The following is a 22,055-nucleotide window of genomic DNA, read 5'->3' as shown; positions in this document are numbered from 1 at the left end:
TGTATGAACGCAAGGAACCTATAAGAGCTAGAGACTTGAAATTTTAGATGCAGATGCTCCTAGTTCCCGCGCAGATCGAGTTTGTTTCCGATAATTGATAACTTACTCCGTTTCCAAGCAATCGATTCCAAAACGAAATAACTCCGCGCGGGAGATATGACGTTCCAAAACGACATAACTCCGCGCGGAGATATGACGGAATATGAATATGACTCGGAATACCCTTACCCTTAATACCATGTTGAGCTTCATTTAATTTGAGTAAATAATACAAAATCGCTTTACACATTTAACTGTTTTTATTTCCGTATTCCATATTATCCATATCCTCTTAACATCTATGTGGTTTATTTGCATTTTAGTTTAGTTTATTTTATTTTATTTTTTACTTGTATTTTCCATTTAATTAGGCCTATAAGAATTCACATTTATTATCGATTTGCTATGCCATTTATTTCGTTTTTCTTTTCTTTCAACAACATACATTTATTTTTTTAAATTTTTATTTCGTATCATTTTTGCTTTTTGTTTTTTTTTGGACTTTTGTAAAATTCATCAAAGTGAGTTGGTTTTCTTTTGTTGGGAAGATCTTAGCTTATCCTATATAAATGGTTTGTTTCGCATAAACAACATTGATGTAGAGTGAGGCTTTGACATTGAACGAGTATATTGAAGAGTTGACAATGCATATGTACTATGTATTTATATATGTATACCGTTGGATTGCCCTTAAACGATGTCTCCCAAAACAAATGCAACTAAACTACATTGATAAAAGAGCAGAATGTTGGCAGCGAAATTGGCAATGATTGAACATAGTAATTATAAAGCATTCTCCATGCGGATAAGTGGATTGCACAAAAAGTCTATCACAGAAGATACACATAAACACAAGGTACCAAAATTTAGCAACAATAACAACATTAACTTAGACTACAGTAGACTTGATTCAGATACGACATCTAACGCCAAAATAAAGCCAGCCCCAAGACCGAGACCAGCACGTGGCAGCCCCATCCTTGCGGATTCCAGTTGGGAGCCGCTGCTGTGGCAAAAATCTTCACGTTGCTCCAATCGCTGAGTCCGGCCAAGTTGCGCGAGGCGGCGCGCACCAAATAGGTCGTATTCCCCTCCAGATGGGGAATAATGAAACGATGACCTGCAGGAGTAGTTCTTGTAAATAGTTCGAAAGCAAGGCTAGCGACAGATAGAGTTCTACTTGGTTCTACGAGTTAATAAATAAAATATTAAATAAACAATTGTAAATAATCGGTTTCCATGTTATTTATTACTAACGGCTATTGCCCGGCCTTGCCCGGACCATGTTTTTTTCCCGCTTGCAACGTTTGACTGTCAATTTCTCCACTTTCTCGGTTTTTGTGAAAAGTGTGAAACACATGTCAAAGGAATTTTCATGATGATCTTGAAAAACTAGTTTTAGCTCGATTGGATGGTAAATAAACAACAAAGTTTCACAGAACAGTGTTCCGCGTTTTTTCCACACTTGCGGGTGGAATTTCTTCTCTTACTAAAGTAAAAACTTAATTTTTCCAGATTTCAGAGTCTGATCAGCTAAAATATATCTGTGATTTTGAGAGTTCCATTGTGTTCTAATTGAAGAAGTTTAATAAGGACAATATTTGTTTGTTTTTCTGAGCTTAGAACTAGGGAGCTAGGAGAGTATGTTGAGAGATGTTGTCATTGGTGTGGCATAAGTTGAGAAAGAAAAGGTGTTGGGGCATCGATATTTTTTATGGTATTTATCCAAAACGGAGTCTTAGCAGCTCGTCCAGGTCTGTGTTTGGTTTGATTTAATAGTTAAATAGAGAAGGGAATTAAAGTGTTTCTGATAATGTTTTGTTAATGTCCATGTTTCCTAACCTCAAATGTAAATATTCAGAGTAGCCGTGAGTTGCCTGTTCGTACAGTATAAAAGTCCGATTCAATACTGTTTTTACCAAACTACGACTGTATATCATATTAAAACTCAGTTATTATACTCTGTACAAAATACGAAAAAGAGTTGACAGGCTTTAAAATGTACGCCAAGCTGCTTGCCTGCCCTTAAAAGCCATTATGCCCATTGCCGCTGGAGACCTAAGCCTTCGGAGATGTATTCGCCTCAGACAATGTGTTAAAATTGCTTGGCCACGCCCACTTGAGGGCGTGCGAGTGGGAAATGCAATGTCTGCCCGAGTCTTAATGCTAGAGTAGCCAACTTTGACAGTAGGTTATTTATGAGCTGCTCTAACGATGAAGCTTACAATGCGAATAGCAAAATATCAATATTTTCTAGTCACACAGTTTAAAGGTCGTTTCTGGGCCCTTACAGTTTTAGAGTAGACAACCAAAATTTCAAGAAGTTACTTTTCGACTAACTAGTTAGATAATTAGACTGATAAAAGAGTATTGCGTCGTCGGTACCAGCCAAATGAAATATTCTCTTTATGCTCTTATACGTGACGTGCTGCCTAACTTTTCAAGAAAGGATTTATAATGTCGGTCCTCTGTTAAATCAAAATAAAATAAAATGAAATACAATAATTATGTAAATAAAAACAAATGTTCGATTGGAAAAAGTGAAAGGAATGTATAACCTACCTCGATGGAAGGAGAAATCCCGCTGCTTGGCATGACTCCAATTGCCGGCGCTGAATTTGAAATCGCTTTCGCTCATGTAGGCAACGCGATAGCCATAGATTTGCATCTCGTCCGAGACGTTGGTCATGCGGGGCGTACGCAGGTCCAGCTCGAAGCCGTCGGGAAAGAGGCGCTTAAGCTGGAATCGCGTCGGTCCGATTGGCTTGGCGCCGGGCCGCAGCTTGATGATCCGCTCCAGCATGCCCAGCGGATTGGCCACCTTGCATTTGTAGTCCCCGAACTGGCTGGCATTGCGTATATACAGCTGCAACGTGGCGCCGTAGTCGGCCATGAAGATGCGATGATTGAAGCCCACAATACCTTTGCCATTGTGCAGCCACGTAAACGATGGCGGCGGCTCGCCCATTGCATCGCAGCTCAGGTTGACAGAGCCGCCAACGTAAGCGTACTGCACCGGCAGCGTTTCATTGTAGAACCATTGAGGCTTGTCTGCAATAATGGTCAAAGGATGTTAGAGTAGGTGTGTGTGTGTGTGTGTGGGGGGGGGGGGGGGGGGGGGAAGGTGTGGTCCCCTACCCCCCCTTAGACCCGCATAACTGTTCACAGCTGCACACAAAATAGATAGATAGATAGAGGCGGAGGAGGTTGAAAGCGGCTGCCTGGCTAAACCTATGCTCTTTGTCGTTGTCTTAAAAAAATGCCCCATCAGTTACGCTTTTTTGCCTGCAACGTGGCGACTTGCATCTATTTAACCAAAGCTGAATCGCAGTCAGCAACCCGCTCCGGCTCCATTCAGGCGCAAACTGATGACACATTTCACCATTTGTGTGTCGTGTTGTCCTTGTCGACGTCATTGCAGGGGCTCATTGAAGTTTATTGCCCAGGAAATGCAAACATATATATTGCAGATTTGCAACATTTCAACTCGCCTCCAACTGGCTGCTGTTTGCTTTTGGGGTAGCCCTTTCTGCAGTGGGTCAATAAGGCGGACTGGGTCCGGGCAGGGCCGGGGCAGCTCTCTCTCACCAGGACTCCGGCAATGGTCGGCAGTCATTAGTGAAATTTTGATGGTAATGGCAACTCAATTGCAGGGGGTCGAGGTGGTGAGGGGACGGGGATGGGGAGACGGACAGGAAGAAGCAAATGAATGTTGGCAATTGCTCGGCTCGTGTTAGTTTGCCCAGAGAGCAGACATTGGCCCATTGGCCATGTTAGGCGAGCCATGTTAATTCGAAACTGTTTAAGCTGCCAGCTCCTTGGAGCCGTGAGTCCTTTGAAGAGTCTAACATTCGTAGTTACATACAAAACGACATAACGACGGGCCTTTGAGTCAATTGTATATTGGGACATTCGCATTGTTTCTTTATCAATATTGACAGCATTTGAAATTAATGGAATCTAATAGAGAACCCTGAGAGAGAGAGAGAGAGAGAGAGAGAGAGAGAGAGCGAGAGAGAGAGAGAGAGAGAGAGAGAGAGAGGAAATTCTCAACCAACATAGATAACAGTTACTAAATAAATTAACTAAGCATTATCTTTTTTTTCCCCTCTTCATTGATAACTATTTTTAAAATATTAAATTTGAATGTTTTGATTTTTGGTAGAAAGAAAGGAAACTAGATTTTTTGACAGTGAAATTCTATTTAAAGTGCAGCTGATATCAAAATGTCAATAAATGCTCCCGCAGAAGAAACATAATTTAAGCTTGTGAGCTTTTAAAACAGGATTAATATAAACTTATTTCAAGCTCAAGCTGGGATTGTGTTAAGGACTATACTAGTCTTATTTCAAGGTGAAATGGGGCTGGTTTAAGTATTGGCTCTCTTAAGTTTTGATCTTATTTTAAGAGTTATTAAGACTTGATTCAATACTATTCCGTTCTTAATAAAGCTAAAAGACGTAACAAACAAAGCTTGTTTGTACCTAAAACGCTTTACTTGAAATAAGAATTTCATACTTGAATCAAGTATTATCGGGCTTACTTGATTCATGTATGAAATTCTTGATTGGAAGTGTGCAACGTTTCTCAATGGAGCCTGTGTCTGAAATTGTTTTGTTCTCTCGGCACTTACGTTGAATCCTCAAGAGTATCGTTATTTGATCAGAGTCCGAAAATGTGGGCGTGATTCGCATGGCGCGACACGTGTACTCGCCGGCATCGGATTGGCTCACGTTCCTGATGAACAGTCCGTCGGAGAGGCGTTTGTGCTTCGTTGAGTTCACGGCTAAACGGCGGATTAAGATATGGATTTAGCAGAATTCGCACCTTTGCTGTGTCAATAACTAACTGTTAATATATTCGCCGTTGTGCAGCCAGGAGACCTCCGGCACGGGCTGGCCGTTCACAAAACAGTTGACCATGGCATCGCGTCCCTCGCGCACCGATTGCACCTGCTCCGTCTTGTCAAATGAAATCTTTTCTGTTTGCCAATTGAGTAAATTTATATTATATACTAATAATATAATATATGGCTCATAATTACTTTATGATATATACAACATGACATGACAATTTCTGCTATACTTTCCCCAAATATTAATATAGCAAAAACTTTTCCTATAAGGCGAACACCCTACTTGGGCAGGCATTTGCCTCTCCCCATATATTAGGCGAACGCTCCTCTTGAGCGGACAGTCCCCCTAGAGAGTTTTCTTTTTATGCGACTTGTCTGCAATACCCATAATGTAGTCTCTCCTGCCTCTGGCTCATTGAGATTTATATATGCCTTTCCGGTATCAAAGCAATATATTCCATTAATATATATGTAACATATGATTGCATCTATAGAAGCGAGGCATTCTTCTGACGATTATCAAACTTTGTGAAATAAAACTCTTTACAGTCAAATCTTAATGTAACTGGACAGATGACGCTGCAACTCTTAGGTCCCTATGCAGAATTCTGAGACAGTGTCTCAGCTTTTGTGCACCTGTTTCATTGGAACCTATTTTCCTTTGCATTTGTCAGATCTCTCCAAGCAAAGTCCGACATGCATTTAAGACCTTATCCGTGCCTCGGGGTGGAGCTTAGTGCTGCCTCTATTGTTCCTTCGTTCTCTGGGAATTCGGGAGCTATCACAAATTTTAACCAGTAATGCTCTAAATTAGTCGAGGGCAAACTGGCCTACTTAATCTAAACTTATGTCAGATGCTAGTCCCAACAATGCTACGGCTTGGAATGATTGCTCCATGGCCCTAACTTTTGGAGCAGCAAATTATAGAGCTTCATCGCATAAAGTCAAAAAGGAAAATAGACTTTTTTTTGCAGAGTGATATAGTTCTCATTATTCCGAAGATATTTGCTGCTTCTATATGGCTCTTTAAGTGTTATATACTTTACAGGAAATTGTTCTCTCATAATAAACCCAGAAATAAAACTCTATAGCTAACAGCTGGAATCGTGGCATGTCGATGGGGCGGTAGCTGGTAGTCAGGGAAAACAACTTAATCTCTGAGCATATTTTGTAAGTATAGACAAATATTTCTTTTAGATTCCCATGACTCGGTCTTGAACTTACGATTTACGAGAAGCTCAAAGGACTTTCTTGCTTCCCGTGCTGCCGATGAATCCATTTCGCAAGTCCAGTTACCCTTGTCGTCCAATGAAATGTGCTCGAAGACCAGGGCGAGTAAGCCTAAGAAGGATATGTTGGACATTGGCTAGCTCTAAGGATAACTCTCTGCATGGACATCAGGTCTGGCAGGCTCTCTTCAGAGATTTCCATAGCACTTCGGCACTTACCCGTCTTCTTTTCGATATGGACCCGTCCCTTGGTGTTTTCACGGGTCTGGCCCCTGGGATCACGCCACTTGGTGTCGATGTCCTTTTGTACTGTTTTGCAGAAGATGATGAAGGAGTCATTTACAAAATGGGTTATCGACGGCGTCGAGGGCGTCAGCGTGAGGGGCGCCGACGGCTGCCGGGGCAGAGTGTCACCCACGGCGGTGGCGGAGTTCTCTAGGTCCCCGACTCCAAGGACTGCAGCTGCTGTAAAAATTGTTAAATGTATTGAATTTATCATTTTTTCTATAATTTGGCAGGGACAGCAGCTTCTGCACTCTATCAGAGGGCGTGGCTGATGAGCAGCTGTCAATATGCGATGGAAGGGAAGAAACGATATTCTATGCACAATTTCAGGACAAGATGGGAACTTAACTCATAAAGATTGGAATAAAAGTGGGTCAACATTTTTATTTGCCTTTACATAGATTTGATTACCACTTCTGCGCCAGTCAACAGTGCCCGACTAGCAGATACCCTATTCCCAGCGCCGAGTTGTCTAAAGGAAATATTCACCCTTTTTTCAATACATTTCATGTTTTCCCCTTATTCCCATTAAAAAACCTATAAAAGGGTTTTAGCCACATTGTAAAAGTCTATTCAACAGGCTTTATAAGTCCATAAAATGTATATATTCTCTACTTACACACAGATACAGAAGATTTTTTAATTTTTTAATTATACTTTTACCCCTAAATGACTTTTTAACTTTTGGCATAAATTATATAAATTACCCGGTACAGGGTGTCGCCTAGTCGGATACTCCCCATTCGAGCAGTCCTGCTTGTCATGCTCAGCTCACAAAATAGAAAAAGACTATGTTGCTTTTTGAAATATTCCTTTTGCTGACAGAATTTTGTATGGCATGAAATTCGCAATATGTTAATATATTCTCATGAAAGTGCATTAATTATTGAGGCACGCCCATTAGGTAGCTGGAGTCGCCAAATTTGGTAGAAAAATCATCGATGATTTTCTCAAAAAAAAAAAAACAAATTGTAAAAAGCTCCCTTAAAGTTGGATAAAAAATATTCCAGCTGGCAATCAGAAAACAACTCTTTAGACGTGCTTTCAAGTTTTTAGAAATTGTTTTTAAAATCAACTTTTTTTTAAAGTCTAAGTTCTATCACATTGAGTGCAAAATAACTGACTTAAAGTATGAATATAATTAAATTTATATTTTTAACTTAAAGCTCAAAATCATAAGTTAATAAATAATATGGGGGCGGAAAAGTGCTAAGTGTCATTTTGTTAAATTTCATTTGAGAGAAATCAAAATGATTGAAAATTTCTTAAATTTCGAGAATTTATTCTCAAAGGACTTTTCGACTTTAATTATTGTTGTCATTCAAAAGTATGCACATAAATATTATCAATTGAAATTAATCTAAATTAATTAAATTTAGTTGGAGACTTAAAAAAACAGAGATAAGAGTCTGTGGTTCTTAAATTCTGCGTTTATCAAGGCTAGATTAATATCTTGTATTATATTTTATGTGCTGCCCTATATTATCATATATGCATATCATATCATATCATGCTTTTACGAGCCCATTAATTATTTTATTTTTGAATGATAGCATATAAAATCCACAGTTGTAAATTGCCGCTGGGTTTGACCCGGCAACCTTTCGCTTGTTGGACCGACACTCTGGCACCTAAGGCCCACAGGCTGACGTCACGTTCGCACTTTTTTGGCTTGCTTTTTATTTGATGGTTTTCATAAAAACATTTACTGCTATTTTGCCCTACCTGTATCTGTATCTTGTATCTCACATTCGACCTGAAAGGAAACTTGCGTTCTGATCGCCAATAAGTCAGGCCAAACTCGCGCAAGTTATTCGAATTATCGAATTTAATTTAAAGCAAAATATAGATTTTTTGCTTAAATTATATAAGGCAGCATTTCTTACCATTTCTTGCCAACTGAAGCAGGCAGCAAAATAATATGAAAATATCCATTATACACATGTAAACAGTTTCTATTTTATTCGGCTGTGATCCTTTTATATGATTGCTGTGATACGACGTAATCCTGCGGATAACTTAAACTTCGCAGCTTGTTTTTGTTTGGAACAATCGTTAATTAACTAATTACGGCTCACTTTTGGCGGACAATGGGCCAAGAGTCGCAAAATAATTACTCATGGGTCGACAGGAGCCGCAATTGTCGGACCTGCAACACTTTCACTTTGGAGCACACGCGCGCGGATGACATCATCGCCAGGGACAAGGACCGAGACGGTGGCATCATTATGGCTTGCGATATTTTCGATATAATTCTTTTTTTAGACACTGCACAGATGGGATATCCTGCACATATCGTTGCTAAATGTTACGCGTTTTGTGTTTGGCTCTTTTCGCTCTCGTCCTTTTATCGCATTACGTGCAAGGCTCGCGCTCCGTTTGGCTTGGCTTTCGCGATTCGTGATCCATTGCAGGCGAGCGCCAAAAATGGACTGAAACTCAAACAGCTTGACGACAGGACATGCTCCTCGGGCGCACGAGCCAACACACGGACTTCACAGTGACTTCAGCTGTAATTTGCTTACACTTGATTTCGCTAGCTGGCGCGTTCAAATCAGTGCAAAATCACAAAATATACTGAAGGACATTTTGGCTCTTGTGGAATCCTTTATTTTCGCCACTTCGTGGACAACTTGTCGTCCTCCAGAAGGCAACACGCAACTTTATTCGCAACGAAGCAGCTTATTCGGCATTCGCAACATGTTGCTCAACATTATGCCAAAGCTCGATTTGTTGCCAGGGGAATTGCCAATTCGAGCTTTCGGCAGGAGAGTGTAGCAAAGTCAAAGAGCTTCTGTTTTGTCCTACTGTTATACAGGACAGCCATAACAGATATCCATAATCCAAATACTTACAAGGCTTCACCACACGTTGTCGTATAACACCCAAGCTTAAGCATAAATTCCTATAAAAGTTATGACAGGAAAGTATCACAGCCTATGGGGAACATACAAGTCTGTGATGCTTCTTTCACTCACTAGGTGGCGCCTTTAATATTCGGTAGATGGCGTTAGTATTTGAACACGACTGGAACAGATGCTATATTTCAGAAACTCAGCTTGATTGAATATATGTGTTTATTTTGTTTAAATTGCATTTAAATGTGCAGACAACAGGCAGCTGAAAACTTTTTTGACTACATAAACTACAGTGCTAACTCTCTAGGACGGACAACGGCATAGTTGTTCGCTCAGGTGAAGTGTGTGTCTGTAAACGCTTGTTCGGGCAGTTTTCAGGATATATTTAAGATGTGAAAGGTGTCTGCTCCAATAACAACTGCACTCTTAGAGGCAGTTATATTTTTATTTTCCTAATTTCACTTCATTGTTTCCAGTGTAATTACATTACTTCCAATGCTGTTGCTTGTTCCGCTGTTAAATTAGATAACATTAGGCGCATGTAAAGCCGCAACAATTACCATTGCATACTTTTTGGCTGCGCAGTATTTACATATTGGGAATTTTATTTTATTTTACCGTCACAGTATGTTAAAAGGGGGCTGGCACAAAGGGGCTGCTACTGTTTTCTACGCATCGCTAATAGATGTTAAATTTATCACGAACTTCGTATGCCCTTCCCACTTCACTTTTAAGTAGCAATAACATCTTGATCGAACATTTATATAGGTTATATAAGTAATCCAATTTTACACAAGCAAATTTGATTACTTTAACATTTTTTATAGGTACTGCAAATATAATATCTCTGCTGTTAATATCGAAAAACATAAATTGCATAGATTTTCTGAGCGGGTTCCATTGACAAGTGTTATACACAACTGATATACCCTGTTCCCAAAGAAGGGTATATTTTGTTTTCTCGCCGTCCATCCGTCTGCTCGTATGAAAGTATAAGGAAATTAAATCCTTTTCGGATATGTGTTACATTGCTTGCATATATTTCTTGCTATTGTCCTAGCATATATGACATTTGACTTGTATTTGACTTCTTAAAAGAAATGTGTAAAAAGGATAATATTCTTAAATGCGGTTTTATTACTTTAAAAACTTTATTGTCATCATTTCGAAGTCATTTTAGCCATAGTAGACATAAGGCGAAGCATAGGCCACGGCCGGATAGCCTGCGGAATAAATGAGTTGCGGATTGGGATCGGGCTTCGGTCCAGGCACTGGAGCTGGCACTGCCGCAGCTAGAGCGAGTAGTGCAGCGAGTAGCAGGAACACCTGAAAAATATATATATGAAGCGCAACTGAGTTATCTATGCACGTAAATGTAAGCCATTCCATTCGTTTACCAGCTTCAACATGATCAAAAAGTATCTTAGCTATTGACTTTGAGCGCACACAGAATCAACTGCGCGTTTGCGCTTCAATTCTGGCTTTTATATTCAAGAATGGATGGCCACAAAAATTTCGCATGCACTTCGCGTCATCATCCCGGTCCCGGGCGACGTCACGACGCGCCAATAATCAATCGTATTTGTCATCCGAGCTCGGACTCCGTAAGTAACCTTTGCCTGCTTGAATTAGGGTATTATAATCTTGTCGTCGAATGTGCAATGCAAGCCAGGTATATAAGGATCTTTCAAAACTATGCTGATAAATCTTGGTATATTCAAAAGTATGGATCTGTTCTCGAAGTAGAACGTGTCGTTATTCGAAATTCTCAACATCTTTCAACTACATTAAAAATAATGCAATTTTATAAAAATACATCACCTTATACATCTTTCTTTAAAAAAGGCACAATATCGTGTAGCTAGAATAAGACAGTTTAGTCGAACTGATTTGTTTGTTTTTTAATATATGTATCTAAAATAAAACCGAGCCCAAGTACGCTCCTAATATATCAAGATAACTTTAATAGCCTGAATTGATTGAGTTTTTGTATAAAGTACTTTAATTTAAAAACAAACAGTTTAATTACGATTTATACTTTGCCTCTTTTATATGGAGATTGTCTCAGACTCTAGTTTCATATAGTTTTTCTAGACAAAATTGTTAACCTAGTTTTTATGGAAATTACTTGTTTGATTTTCAAATAACTGAAACATTATATTACATTAAACTTTCGACTGTCGAGCAAAATCTTATGTTCATCCGCTTATATCAACAAATATATATCATAAGAAATCGTTAATGATTAAGGGTAAGGGCAAGGGTATGCACATAATCTTTGCTACCCCAATTTATTTCTATGTACATCTATTGGCCGGCAGCCGAAACGTTTGCGAGTATCATTAGCAACAATTAAAAAATCTTTAAACAAATCAAAAATAACTTTTTAACCCTCTTAAATATAACAATAGACTTGTTGCATATTTTATGCCAACTCATTTTTTAACTTTTGCAAAGTTTATTATGTCACAAAATGTGTGACATAAAATAAAAGAAAAACTCCATTAATTGGAGTTGAACCCTTCACCAAACGCGCCAATTGCCGACGCCTTCACGCGACAGCCACACAATCTACTTAACGTGAAAGAGATAGATCTTAAATAGAAATGTAAGCTGAAAAAAAAACATTGAAATAAGACAATTTCGATATTAATCAGGACAAAGTATAGTCAATCCTTCCATAGAAGCTGTCTTCATAGAAATGGGATCGATTCGTATCCTTAGTACAATTTATGTAAACAATTGAGTTTACACATGGATAATATTTATTAATTGATCATTCATTAAATTAGCACTAAGACAATTAAATTGTGTTAACTGGGGAACCGCAATATTATTTCAAGCTATTATGAAATTTTGATTACTAGTTTAGGATTTTAACCAAAGCTGATTGTCGCTAAGGAAATGCAAGGGAAAAATCAATAGGCAGTGGATATTTTCTTAAGATATCTTGAAGAACCAAATCGTTGTTCATAAAATAAACTTAATTTAAAGTAGAATGGCATATTATATGCTAGAAATGATGATATAATTTCCATTGTCGACTATTGTAATTTTCACAAAAATTGTTAAGTAACCATACGGAAGTATTATGCCAGTCTGGAAAATAGAATGTGACCTAGATGCCATTGGAATTCGCTGCTGAAATAGATAGATGCGGATTTTTCGTTTGCATCGGATTGGCATTTCTTGGGCCTCGCAATTAATATTCTGGACGGCACAGAGCTGGCTTCTGTTGTCATTTGCAACTTTTATTCAAAATACTCAATCATTTATCACTTTAATTGCTGCCAAATGCGATCAGCGCTTCGCTAAAAGCCTGCCCCAAAGAAATTCCAATTAATATGCAAGATGCATTGCGAAATTTGTTTGGCGGGCCCAAGAATCAAAACAAATTACCAGTCGCTTTGAAGGTCAGTTAAATATATATGTATATATATATATATATATATACATAACTATTCTTATTGTTCCCGAATCATGAGTGCGCGATAAGAAGGCATTAGAATGCAAAGCCGCTTTGATTGCTGACAAAACTATTAACAACTTTTAAGAATGTGTGCCAAAAATAAAAAAAAACAGAAGAAAAAAAGTGAAATAAATGCGAACATGACTCGGTTGTTCTTCATAAATAAGTCATGAGTGTCAGATTTGGGTATAAAAAGACCCTCAACTCTGGCAAACAGCATCAAAACCCAACTTGCAATTCCTTCAATAACATCTAAAGAATCAAACCAACCTTCCAAAATGTTCAAGCTAGTAAGTGGGCAGGAAGCCTTCCTCAAGATGTAACAAGAAACGGACAGTAATATCATCCAATCTTCTCCCCTTGCAGCTCGTTGTTCTCTTCGCCGCCCTCTTCGCTGTTGCAGTAGCTGGACCGGCGCCCGTTGCTCGTGCTGCTCCTGCTCCAGTTCCAGTTGCCAGCCCAGAACCGTCTCCACAGTTCTACTATGGCGCCAGTCCCTATGCCTACTCCGCGTACTCTGGCTATGCATCCCCGTACGCGTATTACGGTTAAAAGACCTTTCATCCAACGGTAAACGACGGTGAATTAAACCTGGACTAGTTAAAATGGACATGGAAAATACGCACGCTGGCAATTCTAGTTAGGTTTTAGTGATAAATGCTTATGAAAACAAAACAAAAAAATTAAATAAAGAACTAAAAATATTTAAAAGCACAAAAATGATATGAACCAAACATTTGAAAGTGCCAAATAATTCAGCTTTTGTACGCCAACTGGTTTCACCATAAACTTCCACACGTACATATTATTCAATTGTTGGCTACATTTTATACAACTTTTGACACATGACGTTCAAGCGGTTCCATGGTGTAATGGTTAGCACTCAGGACTCTGAATCCTGCGATCCGAGTTCAAATCTCGGTGGAACCTGATTAAATGAATTATTTTTTCTAATTTTTATTAGCGTTAGCCACTGTTTATAGTGGCTTCATTAATTGTTTGTATTTTGTAATGAACTTTAAAATTTTAAATTACAACACTAAACGTAAAGTTTTTATGACATTTGCCACTCAACGGACAAGCGGTTCCATGGTGTAATGGTTAGCACTCAGGACTCTGAATCCTGCGATCCGAGTTCAAATCTCGGTGGAACCTGGTTGGCCTTTATTTTTATACCAAAAAAGAATCTTTTTCATAAAGTTGCTCACACTGTCATTTGCAGAATGTTTTTTCTTGTGGTCTGAATGGTTTGTGTATCGGCTGGCAACAGTGCTGCCAGACTGCTGACAATGATTTTCCGGTAACCTTGTCTGTCAGCTGTTCAGCAGAAAGGCAAATGCACCGAGTCAAACACAATTCTGTTTTGTTCTGTATCGTTTAATGTTTTTGTGTTCAGAAAAGAAAAAAAAACAAATATGTACGGATGCATTTAAATCAAAACTAAAAGCTATTAACTACGCTTTTTTCCGTACGTCGTAAATACGCGCAAAAACTAAGCAAAATGGTTTGTTCTGGGAACGTGCATATAATTGTTAAATGTTAAACAAAATGTTTTGCGTGCTTTGAATCCGAAGGGGAATGCGCTGCGGCTTTTGAACAGTTGTGTACATGTGCATTTGTTTATTATGTTGAAAGGCTCGCTGAAAGTATTGATAGCAATTGTGTTGAGTTTAATGTTTACCATCTCATTGGTAAAGATTGTTTTATTGATTTGGTCCTCGTATCCAGACTGGCTGCATCATTACACGAGGCACGAGCACCCATCCAGCTTCACAGCCGACGAATGGCTTGCATACAAGCGGCTATTCCGTGATAAAGGTAAGTCAATTAGATGTGCTTCACGCTGCATCGTTTATAATTGCCCTATTCTGAGCCTAGGGTCAAAAAGTGTGCAAATCAAAAATATTGCGTACACCAGTTTATGTCAGTGTGTATTTACCGATAGTTGTTGCATACATATGCATACATGCATGCAATTGTTGGGTGTGTGTGTGCACTTCGCATTTTGGCGCATTGTTGATTTATGCTAGTGTGTGTATACAGGTGGCTCGAAAGCTCTTCAAACAGTAACACGTGCTACGTGCAAACACGTCTTCAAGCGTAACAGTTAAAATCGAAGTGTAAATAATTATAAAAAAAAAAATAAAAGAAAAATCTAACTCAGGTTCCACCGAGATTTGAACTCGGATCGCAGGATTCAGAGTCCTGAGTGCTAACCATTACACCATGGAACCCATACGATCTTTGTCCCAAAATTTAGTAATAAAAACCTACAAATTTGAAGACGTCAATTTAGGGAAAGCTATACAAAATTTATCCGATATACAAATTTTATTGACATTTAATTCGTGTTTTGCCATAAAAATAAAAGAAAAAATATAAAAATAAATGGTAATAATCAGGTTCCACCGAGATTTGAACTCGGATCGCAGGATTCAGAGTCCTGAGTGCTAACCATTACACCATGGAACCGTTGAGTCAATTTTGTCATAAATGTGTTTTGTATCAACCAGCAATGTGTATTGATCACCAAAAGATCTATCTTTTATTGAAAAGACACGAAAAAACCAACTAACTCTATAGTATTAAATGTCCATTTCTCAATTTTAGCTTGCGTTGTGTATGGCTTATATAGCTTTTCAAAGGAAAAAAAAAAAAAAAAAGTATATTCTTTATCTAAATGATCGGGTGTACTTAAACTAAGCTAACCAACTATAAGTCTATTTTTGTTCGAAAATAATTAATCGAATAAATATGAAAAATGCATTGAAAATTAATCAAATTGATTTGTATAAAGTCAATTGTCAATACTTGATAATAACTGTTATTTTTGTATATAGTATATAAACAACAGTTACTTGCTTTTGTAGGGTAGTGCATTTATGGTACATGAGGATTATTCTTTGACGAAGATTCTGGTTTTTGTTTTGTTTTCAAGTAAAATTCGGACTACTTTTGAATGGCGGCATATTTCAAATGTTTTGTTTTTCAAGAGTAGAAAAAAAGTAATGAAATTGTCTAACAAAGTCGTTGTGTGTTCTAGAGCTTATTAGGTAAAAGTCACATTGTAATTTTAATAGGCTGGCAAAACAAAAAACAACCTGCTGGAATACGAAAGCTCTAGGCTCTGTGGCTAAGGCTCAAAAGCTTTCACTCCGAACTGCGGCTCGGGCTCGGGCTCGGACTCGGACTCAGGCTCGGTCGCGCTCTCTCATTTCGCTTTCGGCTATTCACAAAACGAAGTTTTCTGTGTCACAACAACAACAATAGAGCTGAAGGCAATAACACGACTCGGCGAATTTGGCCAGTCGTGTATTCGGTATAAAATCAATCGTAAATGTCCTTAAATGCTCAGTTTTCGTTGAACATCGGAGCGCGCTGGTTGATTGCCTGTTGCAACGCGGCGCTTCGCGTTTTTTTCGGTAGTCAAAAAAAGTGAAAAGCATTAACAGCATGAATATCGATAATACATGCATGCATCAATTAATAAGCTATAATGAAAAGAGAGACGTTCTGTGCATAACATTTATCCTTTTCCCGTTACGTGTTGATTGCCATAAGACAATTATTTTGTATGCCAAGTGACATATTACTCGCCTAACCTATTTTGTGCACCTGGTAAAGGGTCGCCACCTGCAGCCATTATAAACTTATCCCACTTCGCGCCAAGAATCCTTTGCATAATACATTTTTATTGTTTGTTCCGCTATTTTATTTATGCATATTCGCACACGCAGTTGTTTTATAACCCCTGCCCTGAGCCCTGGTTGCGGCCATAATCCTTTATGGCTGCTTTCAAATGTCGCAGTTACAGTTACTATTGCATTCACAGTTGCTGTGTTATTGTTGTTCGTACTTCTACCGTTAATACTGCTGCGTTAGTATTTTGTATTCCTAAATTTCGCTCCGACACATAACTGTTCGCGTGGTCCCAAAATGACATTCAGGTTGACCTGCTTTGAATACCTAAAAACTATGGGGCCGCAAAAGGTTGCAGTACAGTAAAATGGTTAAAAGGGTTAATTGCAAGGGTTTATTGAAGGCATCTTTAATATATATTCCTGATCAGAATCAAAAGTCCTTCCAGAATTATTTGATTTTTGTTATCGAAATATTCTATTAATATTTTTTCAAAAATATAAAAACTTGAACCGCGACTGATGTTATTTATGCCGTCATATTATTATTGACAATAATAAAAATAAATAATTTATGAAATGATACTCAGGTTCCACCGAGACTTGAACTCGGATCGCAGGATTCAGAGTCCTGAGTGCTAACCATTACACCATGGAACCGGTTAAATAAGCGGCCACAAGCAAACAAAAATGTTACCGTTTTCTTCTACTTCCACTTCTATTTTTAACAAAATATAAATTGTTCCCAAATATACACCATTTAATGCACACCAACATGCTGAGACGGATATTTGTGAATTATATCACAAATACCAGTTGGAGGTATTGCAAGAATTTGGTTGTCAGTCCGAAAAGCCATTACGAGTCTTAAGTACTCGAATGGGAAAGTAGCCAATGAATGTCGTTGACGTTGTTGAGGAAATAACTGTTTGGTAAACACTGACCAACGGCCGGCAGAGGGCCAGAGAGAAATTTCCATTAAGTGCCTGTTATAGCAATTTGCTGTTGCTTGCCTGGAAGGAAATTGAGAGGAAATTGCGCCTGCTTTTCCTCATACAGGCGACGTTGAAGTGCGCCACTTGCAACGCAGACGGGGAGGCGGGGAGGTGTGGGGCTAAACAAATTAAAAAGATTCGCGTGGCTGCTGGCAAACCGTTAAAAATTCCTCGAGTGGCAATGAAAAGCAGCATGAACGACAACAGAGAAGTCTAAAAGACATGTGCACATAACAAGAGGCCCTTTATTGCGTCGTTCTCTTTGGTCAACTCATCCCAACGCCTGCCTGCCTATCCACCCACAGTGCCTGCCATCCGTCTCTCTTCCCACGCCCCGCAAAGATGTCCGCATAACAGTGGAGCTGCAACTGTTTTTGTTATGTAGGCCAAGCAGTCAGACGCCGGACGGAAGCTGCTGCAGATGCTGTTGCTATCTCGCTCTGACATATGGTTGCCATTGCTGTTGACAGTTCTGCCGCTGTCGCTGGCGGCGCTCTTGCGGTTAGTTATCATTATTACCGTGGCCCTCGTGAGCATTCTGTTGTTGCTTTTGCGTTTTGTTGTCGCATTTGTCTGCTCACAATTACAATATCGCAGCTGTAATTCAGCTTTCGCTCTTTGCTCTCTCAAGTTCGCGTTCTCTTTCTATCGCACTGTTCTGTGCCATCTCGCTCGTACCACATTAACCCCGCCGCCATCTCTGCTCCAACAAATTATCATATTGTGCCTTTTGTGGTATCCTTGAATAAAAACAAAGCACATCAAAACATTTACACACTTAAAAGACAAATAATTTCTACTTGTATAATAATCGTAATGAATTATGTGGTCGCAAAGTCTCGACGTGGTGTTACTACTAAAAAACCATAAAAACTTTAAATTAGTAGAGCCTATTTTGAAAGACGGAGGGACCTATGGGTATTTTTTTGTGTGTGTTTACCTTTTTTGAAAACGACAGGAGACCATTAAGTTGACTTTTTGTACATACCATAGACTCACACATGCATGTATGTATGTGTGTACACACAGATATTTGTGTATTTGGCTGTAGAGGAGGGAGGGAAAACTTAAATAGACGTCGGCCACTTGGCGACCCTAAAGCAAATGAACAGCTCACTTTCCTTACAAATTCCGACAGTAAACACACACACACAAACACACAAATCGATTCACACGCGCGCACACACACACACACACACACAGAGGGAAAGTGCTTATGACTGCAGACAAAGTTTGTCAGCTCGGATTACAAGCAACGGCGGGAACAGGATACTCACACTCAGATTGGCTTGCTAGGCAAACAAAAACAAAAATGGCGCCATCAATGGCAATGATGATGTGCAGCAGGATGTGGAGGATGAAGAACGTGCTGCTGCTGTTGCGGTTGTTTTGTGACTGACACACTCACACTTACGGCCGGGGGGATGGGGCGCGGCACAGCCCGTATAATTTTTGTCCACTTTGCGACGCAGAGAGTGGCGTTTGCTTGTGCGTGTGTGTCTGTGTGTGTGTGTGTTTGTGCGGATGCTCCTATTAAAATTCGCAAATGTTGTTGCTTTTAACATACATATATATAAAAGATACAAATATTTAAAACAGAACAACTTCAACTTTCTTCTTCTTTGTCTTTGCCAACTTATATTTTCACTTCTCCAGAAGAATTCAAATATTTTTTTTACGTTTACATTTTGGATTGTCAAAATCATGAAGTTCCCTTCATGTGCGTGTTTTAATTCCGTATTCCTGTGTTTTTGTGCTTGTTCGAATTTCAGGAATTATTAATCATAAACTCCATTTAATATTGTTGGAGTCGAAATATACAAAGTGATAGATTCTCAAACTTTGTTTAGTATACAAAAACCTGCAAAGTATATACTTAAAACCTCACATACTACTTTATACTTAGTTTGAGTTCGTTTTATCTATAACTTTCCGCCCGTTAATTCAAATCGTTAAATGCAGCTTTCTAACTCTAATTAGTTAATTAGTCAGTTGGGCAATGCTTTCTTCTGACTGGCACATAACAATCATACCCAATTTACCCATTTCATTGGGTACAGGGTACACAAATACTTAATTGTAAACTTTGTTATCGATTTTCGTATCACAGAAAATAATTTTCGCTTGACAGCAAACAGAAAAGTTCACAAAAATATTAATAGCTTGCTTGAGAGAAGATTGTGGATAAGTTTGCGGAAATGCAGCTATATGCCAGCATCTCGAACATTCATCATTAGGTATATTATTTATTCTTTGCAATCCTTTTTTGGCATCTTAATTTTTTTTTTGGCGCTATTTTCGTTTGGAATTGGCAAGCCGGTCGAAGGTCAGTTGCGAGCCAATAAACAGATTCTCTTACATTGCCAGCAACATTATATTTTGAACTCTTGTATAATTAACGTGACTCCAGATTGGTTTGAAATATGTCAAAATATTTATTAATAACCTTAACAAACAACAGCAACAACTCCAAAACGAATAACAATACCCTTTCAAAATGAACCAAAATGCAACATGAAGTATCTCCTGAGTTAAAAAAAGTTCTATTACAATATTTGAATTACGCAACTCGCGTCGCGCTCAATAAATCGATTATATAATACAACAAAGCAAATCAAGCCAAGATATAATACAATGTGGTCGCCCGAATCGGAGATAAATTCCATTGCCATGGCCACCACAATGCGGCACTCGCAGTCCTCGTCCTCAGGTGAGTGCGCACAGGTAATTGGCTAGGCCAATTAAAAACCCAACCTTAAAGCATGAACATTCCCTTGCCTTTTGTATGCCTTTTATTTTGTGGCTAATTCGAAAAGAACTGGACGAATGCGCAGTTTATGATTGTTCTGATTCTCGCAAGTTTTTCTCCGTTTGACCCTGACCCGCCGAGTCGGCAAACGCCAATAGCCCTGGCCTTATGTCTACATGAAGCTGGCTGCCCGAAATCGTTTTGAATAAAATAAATTGAAAAGTCGAGGAATTTACAGAAATGAATTGTTTGCGTGCCAAAACCGCCAAATGCTAGTCCCAAAGGAACGCAAAGTGCCGCTCGGCACGTTATAGCTGAACATTTACGTTCATCAACTTTTACGTAAAAGTCGTTTATTCGTTTCTCCTGAAAATTAATATATACCAGTGTCCAATCCAGAAGTGTCAAGCAACAATATTGGATGCTAAGAGCTGGACTCTAAAGTCTTTACCTTACGCTAAGACGAAGCTTTAAGCAATTCTTCGGGCAGAGAAATTCTTCTTGGAGCAATCGCAAGAAACGGTTGCAGCCAGGTCGGATCCCAAATTCATTTAAAAAGTTTCGCATATTTCACCGCTACTCGCTGAAAGTGGGCGTGTCGGGGGAAGTTGCTGGCTCAAACTCAATTCAAAGAAATTCATTACGCGTCGTGTTTCATACTTTTCGCAATATCCCGCCCTTTAATAGAGTCAAAGATTTTTTGCCTTTCGGATCCAAGCTTATTCTCAAAGTCCTACGAACTTAATGAAAATGGGTTCAAGGACTTTTCCAAATCCCATCTGAAACTATGGAATATTGCCGGAAAAAGATTGTACGCAACCTTGTCTACCATTCGATCGTCATCAAACTTGTTTTCAAAATATTTATGGAATTGCCAGCTTTCCCGACAGATAAATTAAGGTAACAGGATGTATTTTACTTAATTCCCCCCTCCTCTGCAACAATAGGCGAACCTCTATAGGTCGGTACATACCAAGTTTGGTGTATCTAGCTCTACTGTGCAAGCTTTGCTTCTCGTAACCCCATTTATGTAAATATAATAGACTCGTTCTCGTTCGTAAGAGAGTATTATGCATACAAAACCTATATATCCTTTTTAATATTTTTCAAAGGGTTCCGGGTAAAACGACTGACAAATCATTTTGAATGATGTACAAATGGAATTGGGCTGGGCAACGCCGGTTCTGTCAGCTGGTAATAAAATATATGCATATACTATTGCTAAATGTCCTTCATTTCTGCCACAATTGCCTGCAGATTCGTTTGCACACACTCAAACATGGATGCATACATATATTCGCACACACGTTCAAATTCAGGTGCCAAAGTTGTGCAGTTGCATTCGTGTAAATTTATTTATGCGAATTCGCAATGTGCCACATACTCACATGTGTGTGTGTGTGTGTGTGTGTGTGTGTGAGGTGAAAATGTTCGACGTGTGAGTGAGAAGACCTCATTAAATACAGTCCTGGTATAACATGTTTACCTATTGTAGGCCATGTAATAGTATACCCTAGGAAAAAAAGGGTATATTGGTTTTGTGTGTAATTTACAGGCAGAGGGAACACATTAAGAGTATATTCTCTAGATCAGCATCAATACTACCTCACGAAAAAAGCACAATTCTTAGTACATGAGTATAAGAAGATAACAAATCTCAATCCGAATTGAGTATACCCTTTCGAGCAATTATTTAAGAGCTTTATAGCTTTCGATGGAATTGCGATTTATATTTGTATTTGTAGAATTTGCTTTAAGCTTTAATCCTTATGTTTCTGCCTTCGACCTTTTGAATATTCGTAATACGTGCAGATGGCTGGCTTTTAAAATCCGAAAGTTTTAGCAAAGAGGCGTAAGAGTTTCCTGGTACACTAGGGTAAGCAAAAAACTGCTGAGGTTTATTCTCTGCGGCAAGGGCTTCAAATGCTTCTGCGCAAA

The 22,055-nt window shown here is 38.8% G+C and overlaps 3 protein-coding genes and 5 non-coding genes across 8 annotated transcripts; 3 read left to right on the top strand and 5 right to left on the bottom strand.

Annotated features, from left to right (window-relative positions):
* Nucleotides 1–310: 310 nt before the first annotated feature.
* On the bottom strand, nt 311–8,933 carry LOC115759918 (neural cell adhesion molecule 2). Its single transcript, XM_030701053.1, has 7 exons — nt 8,295–8,933; nt 6,343–6,588; nt 6,119–6,235; nt 4,889–5,020; nt 4,673–4,825; nt 2,602–3,090; nt 311–1,159 (listed from the first exon to the last, which is right to left on the bottom strand). The coding sequence occupies exons 1-7, from the start codon at nt 8,350–8,352 to the stop codon at nt 963–965; spliced, it is 1,392 nt and encodes a 463-aa protein (XP_030556913.1). The 5' UTR covers nt 8,353–8,933; the 3' UTR covers nt 311–962.
* Nucleotides 8,934–10,338: 1,405 nt separating this feature from the next.
* LOC115760099 (neuropeptide-like 4) lies at nt 10,339–10,678 on the bottom strand. Its single transcript, XM_030701285.1, has 2 exons — nt 10,664–10,678; nt 10,339–10,592 (listed from the first exon to the last, which is right to left on the bottom strand). Exons 1-2 carry the CDS (start codon nt 10,673–10,675, stop codon nt 10,443–10,445), a joined length of 162 nt encoding a protein of 53 aa, XP_030557145.1. The 5' UTR covers nt 10,676–10,678; the 3' UTR covers nt 10,339–10,442.
* Nucleotides 10,679–12,949: 2,271 nt separating this feature from the next.
* LOC115760061 (neuropeptide-like 4) lies at nt 12,950–13,450 on the top strand. Its single transcript, XM_030701241.1, has 2 exons — nt 12,950–13,025; nt 13,102–13,450. Exons 1-2 carry the CDS (start codon nt 13,014–13,016, stop codon nt 13,285–13,287), a joined length of 198 nt encoding a protein of 65 aa, XP_030557101.1. The 5' UTR covers nt 12,950–13,013; the 3' UTR covers nt 13,288–13,450.
* Nucleotides 13,451–13,593: 143 nt separating this feature from the next.
* Nucleotides 13,594–13,665, top strand: Trnaq-cug. The gene has a single exon. It is a non-coding gene; the product is annotated as a tRNA-Gln (tRNA).
* Nucleotides 13,666–13,818: 153 nt separating this feature from the next.
* Trnaq-cug lies at nt 13,819–13,890 on the top strand. The gene has a single exon. It is a non-coding gene; the product is annotated as a tRNA-Gln (tRNA).
* Nucleotides 13,891–14,897: 1,007 nt separating this feature from the next.
* Trnaq-cug lies at nt 14,898–14,969 on the bottom strand. Its single transcript has one exon. It is a non-coding gene; the product is annotated as a tRNA-Gln (tRNA).
* A 166-nt stretch (nt 14,970–15,135) lies between these two features.
* Nucleotides 15,136–15,207, bottom strand: Trnaq-cug. The gene has a single exon. It is a non-coding gene; the product is annotated as a tRNA-Gln (tRNA).
* Nucleotides 15,208–16,961: 1,754 nt separating this feature from the next.
* Nucleotides 16,962–17,033, bottom strand: Trnaq-cug. Its single transcript has one exon. It is a non-coding gene; the product is annotated as a tRNA-Gln (tRNA).
* Nucleotides 17,034–22,055: the final 5,022 nt, after the last annotated feature.

This window comes from Drosophila novamexicana, unplaced genomic scaffold (assembly GCF_003285875.2).
Source record: "Drosophila novamexicana strain 15010-1031.04,08,12 unplaced genomic scaffold, DnovRS2.1 tig00000387-arrow-pilon, whole genome shotgun sequence".
In the NCBI taxonomy this organism is placed as follows: domain Eukaryota; kingdom Metazoa; phylum Arthropoda; class Insecta; order Diptera; family Drosophilidae; genus Drosophila; species Drosophila novamexicana.
Note: the sequence above shows the minus strand (reverse complement) of the source record. Positions and strands in the feature narration are given on the sequence as shown.

Excerpts from the sequence above, each read along its gene's own strand:
- LOC115759918 (XM_030701053.1), bottom strand. The coding sequence starts at position 8,352 with ATGTGTATAATGGATATTTTCATATTATTTTGCTGCCTGCTTCAGTTG. Across the intron at positions 6,589-8,294 it reads GCTTCAGTTGGCAAGAAATG|CAGCTGCAGTCCTTGGAGTC; the intron begins GTAAGAAATGCT and ends CAATTTTTACAG. Across the intron at positions 5,021-6,118 it reads CTTTGAGCTTCTCGTAAATC|AAAAGATTTCATTTGACAAG; the intron begins GTAAGTTCAAGA and ends ATTGGCAAACAG.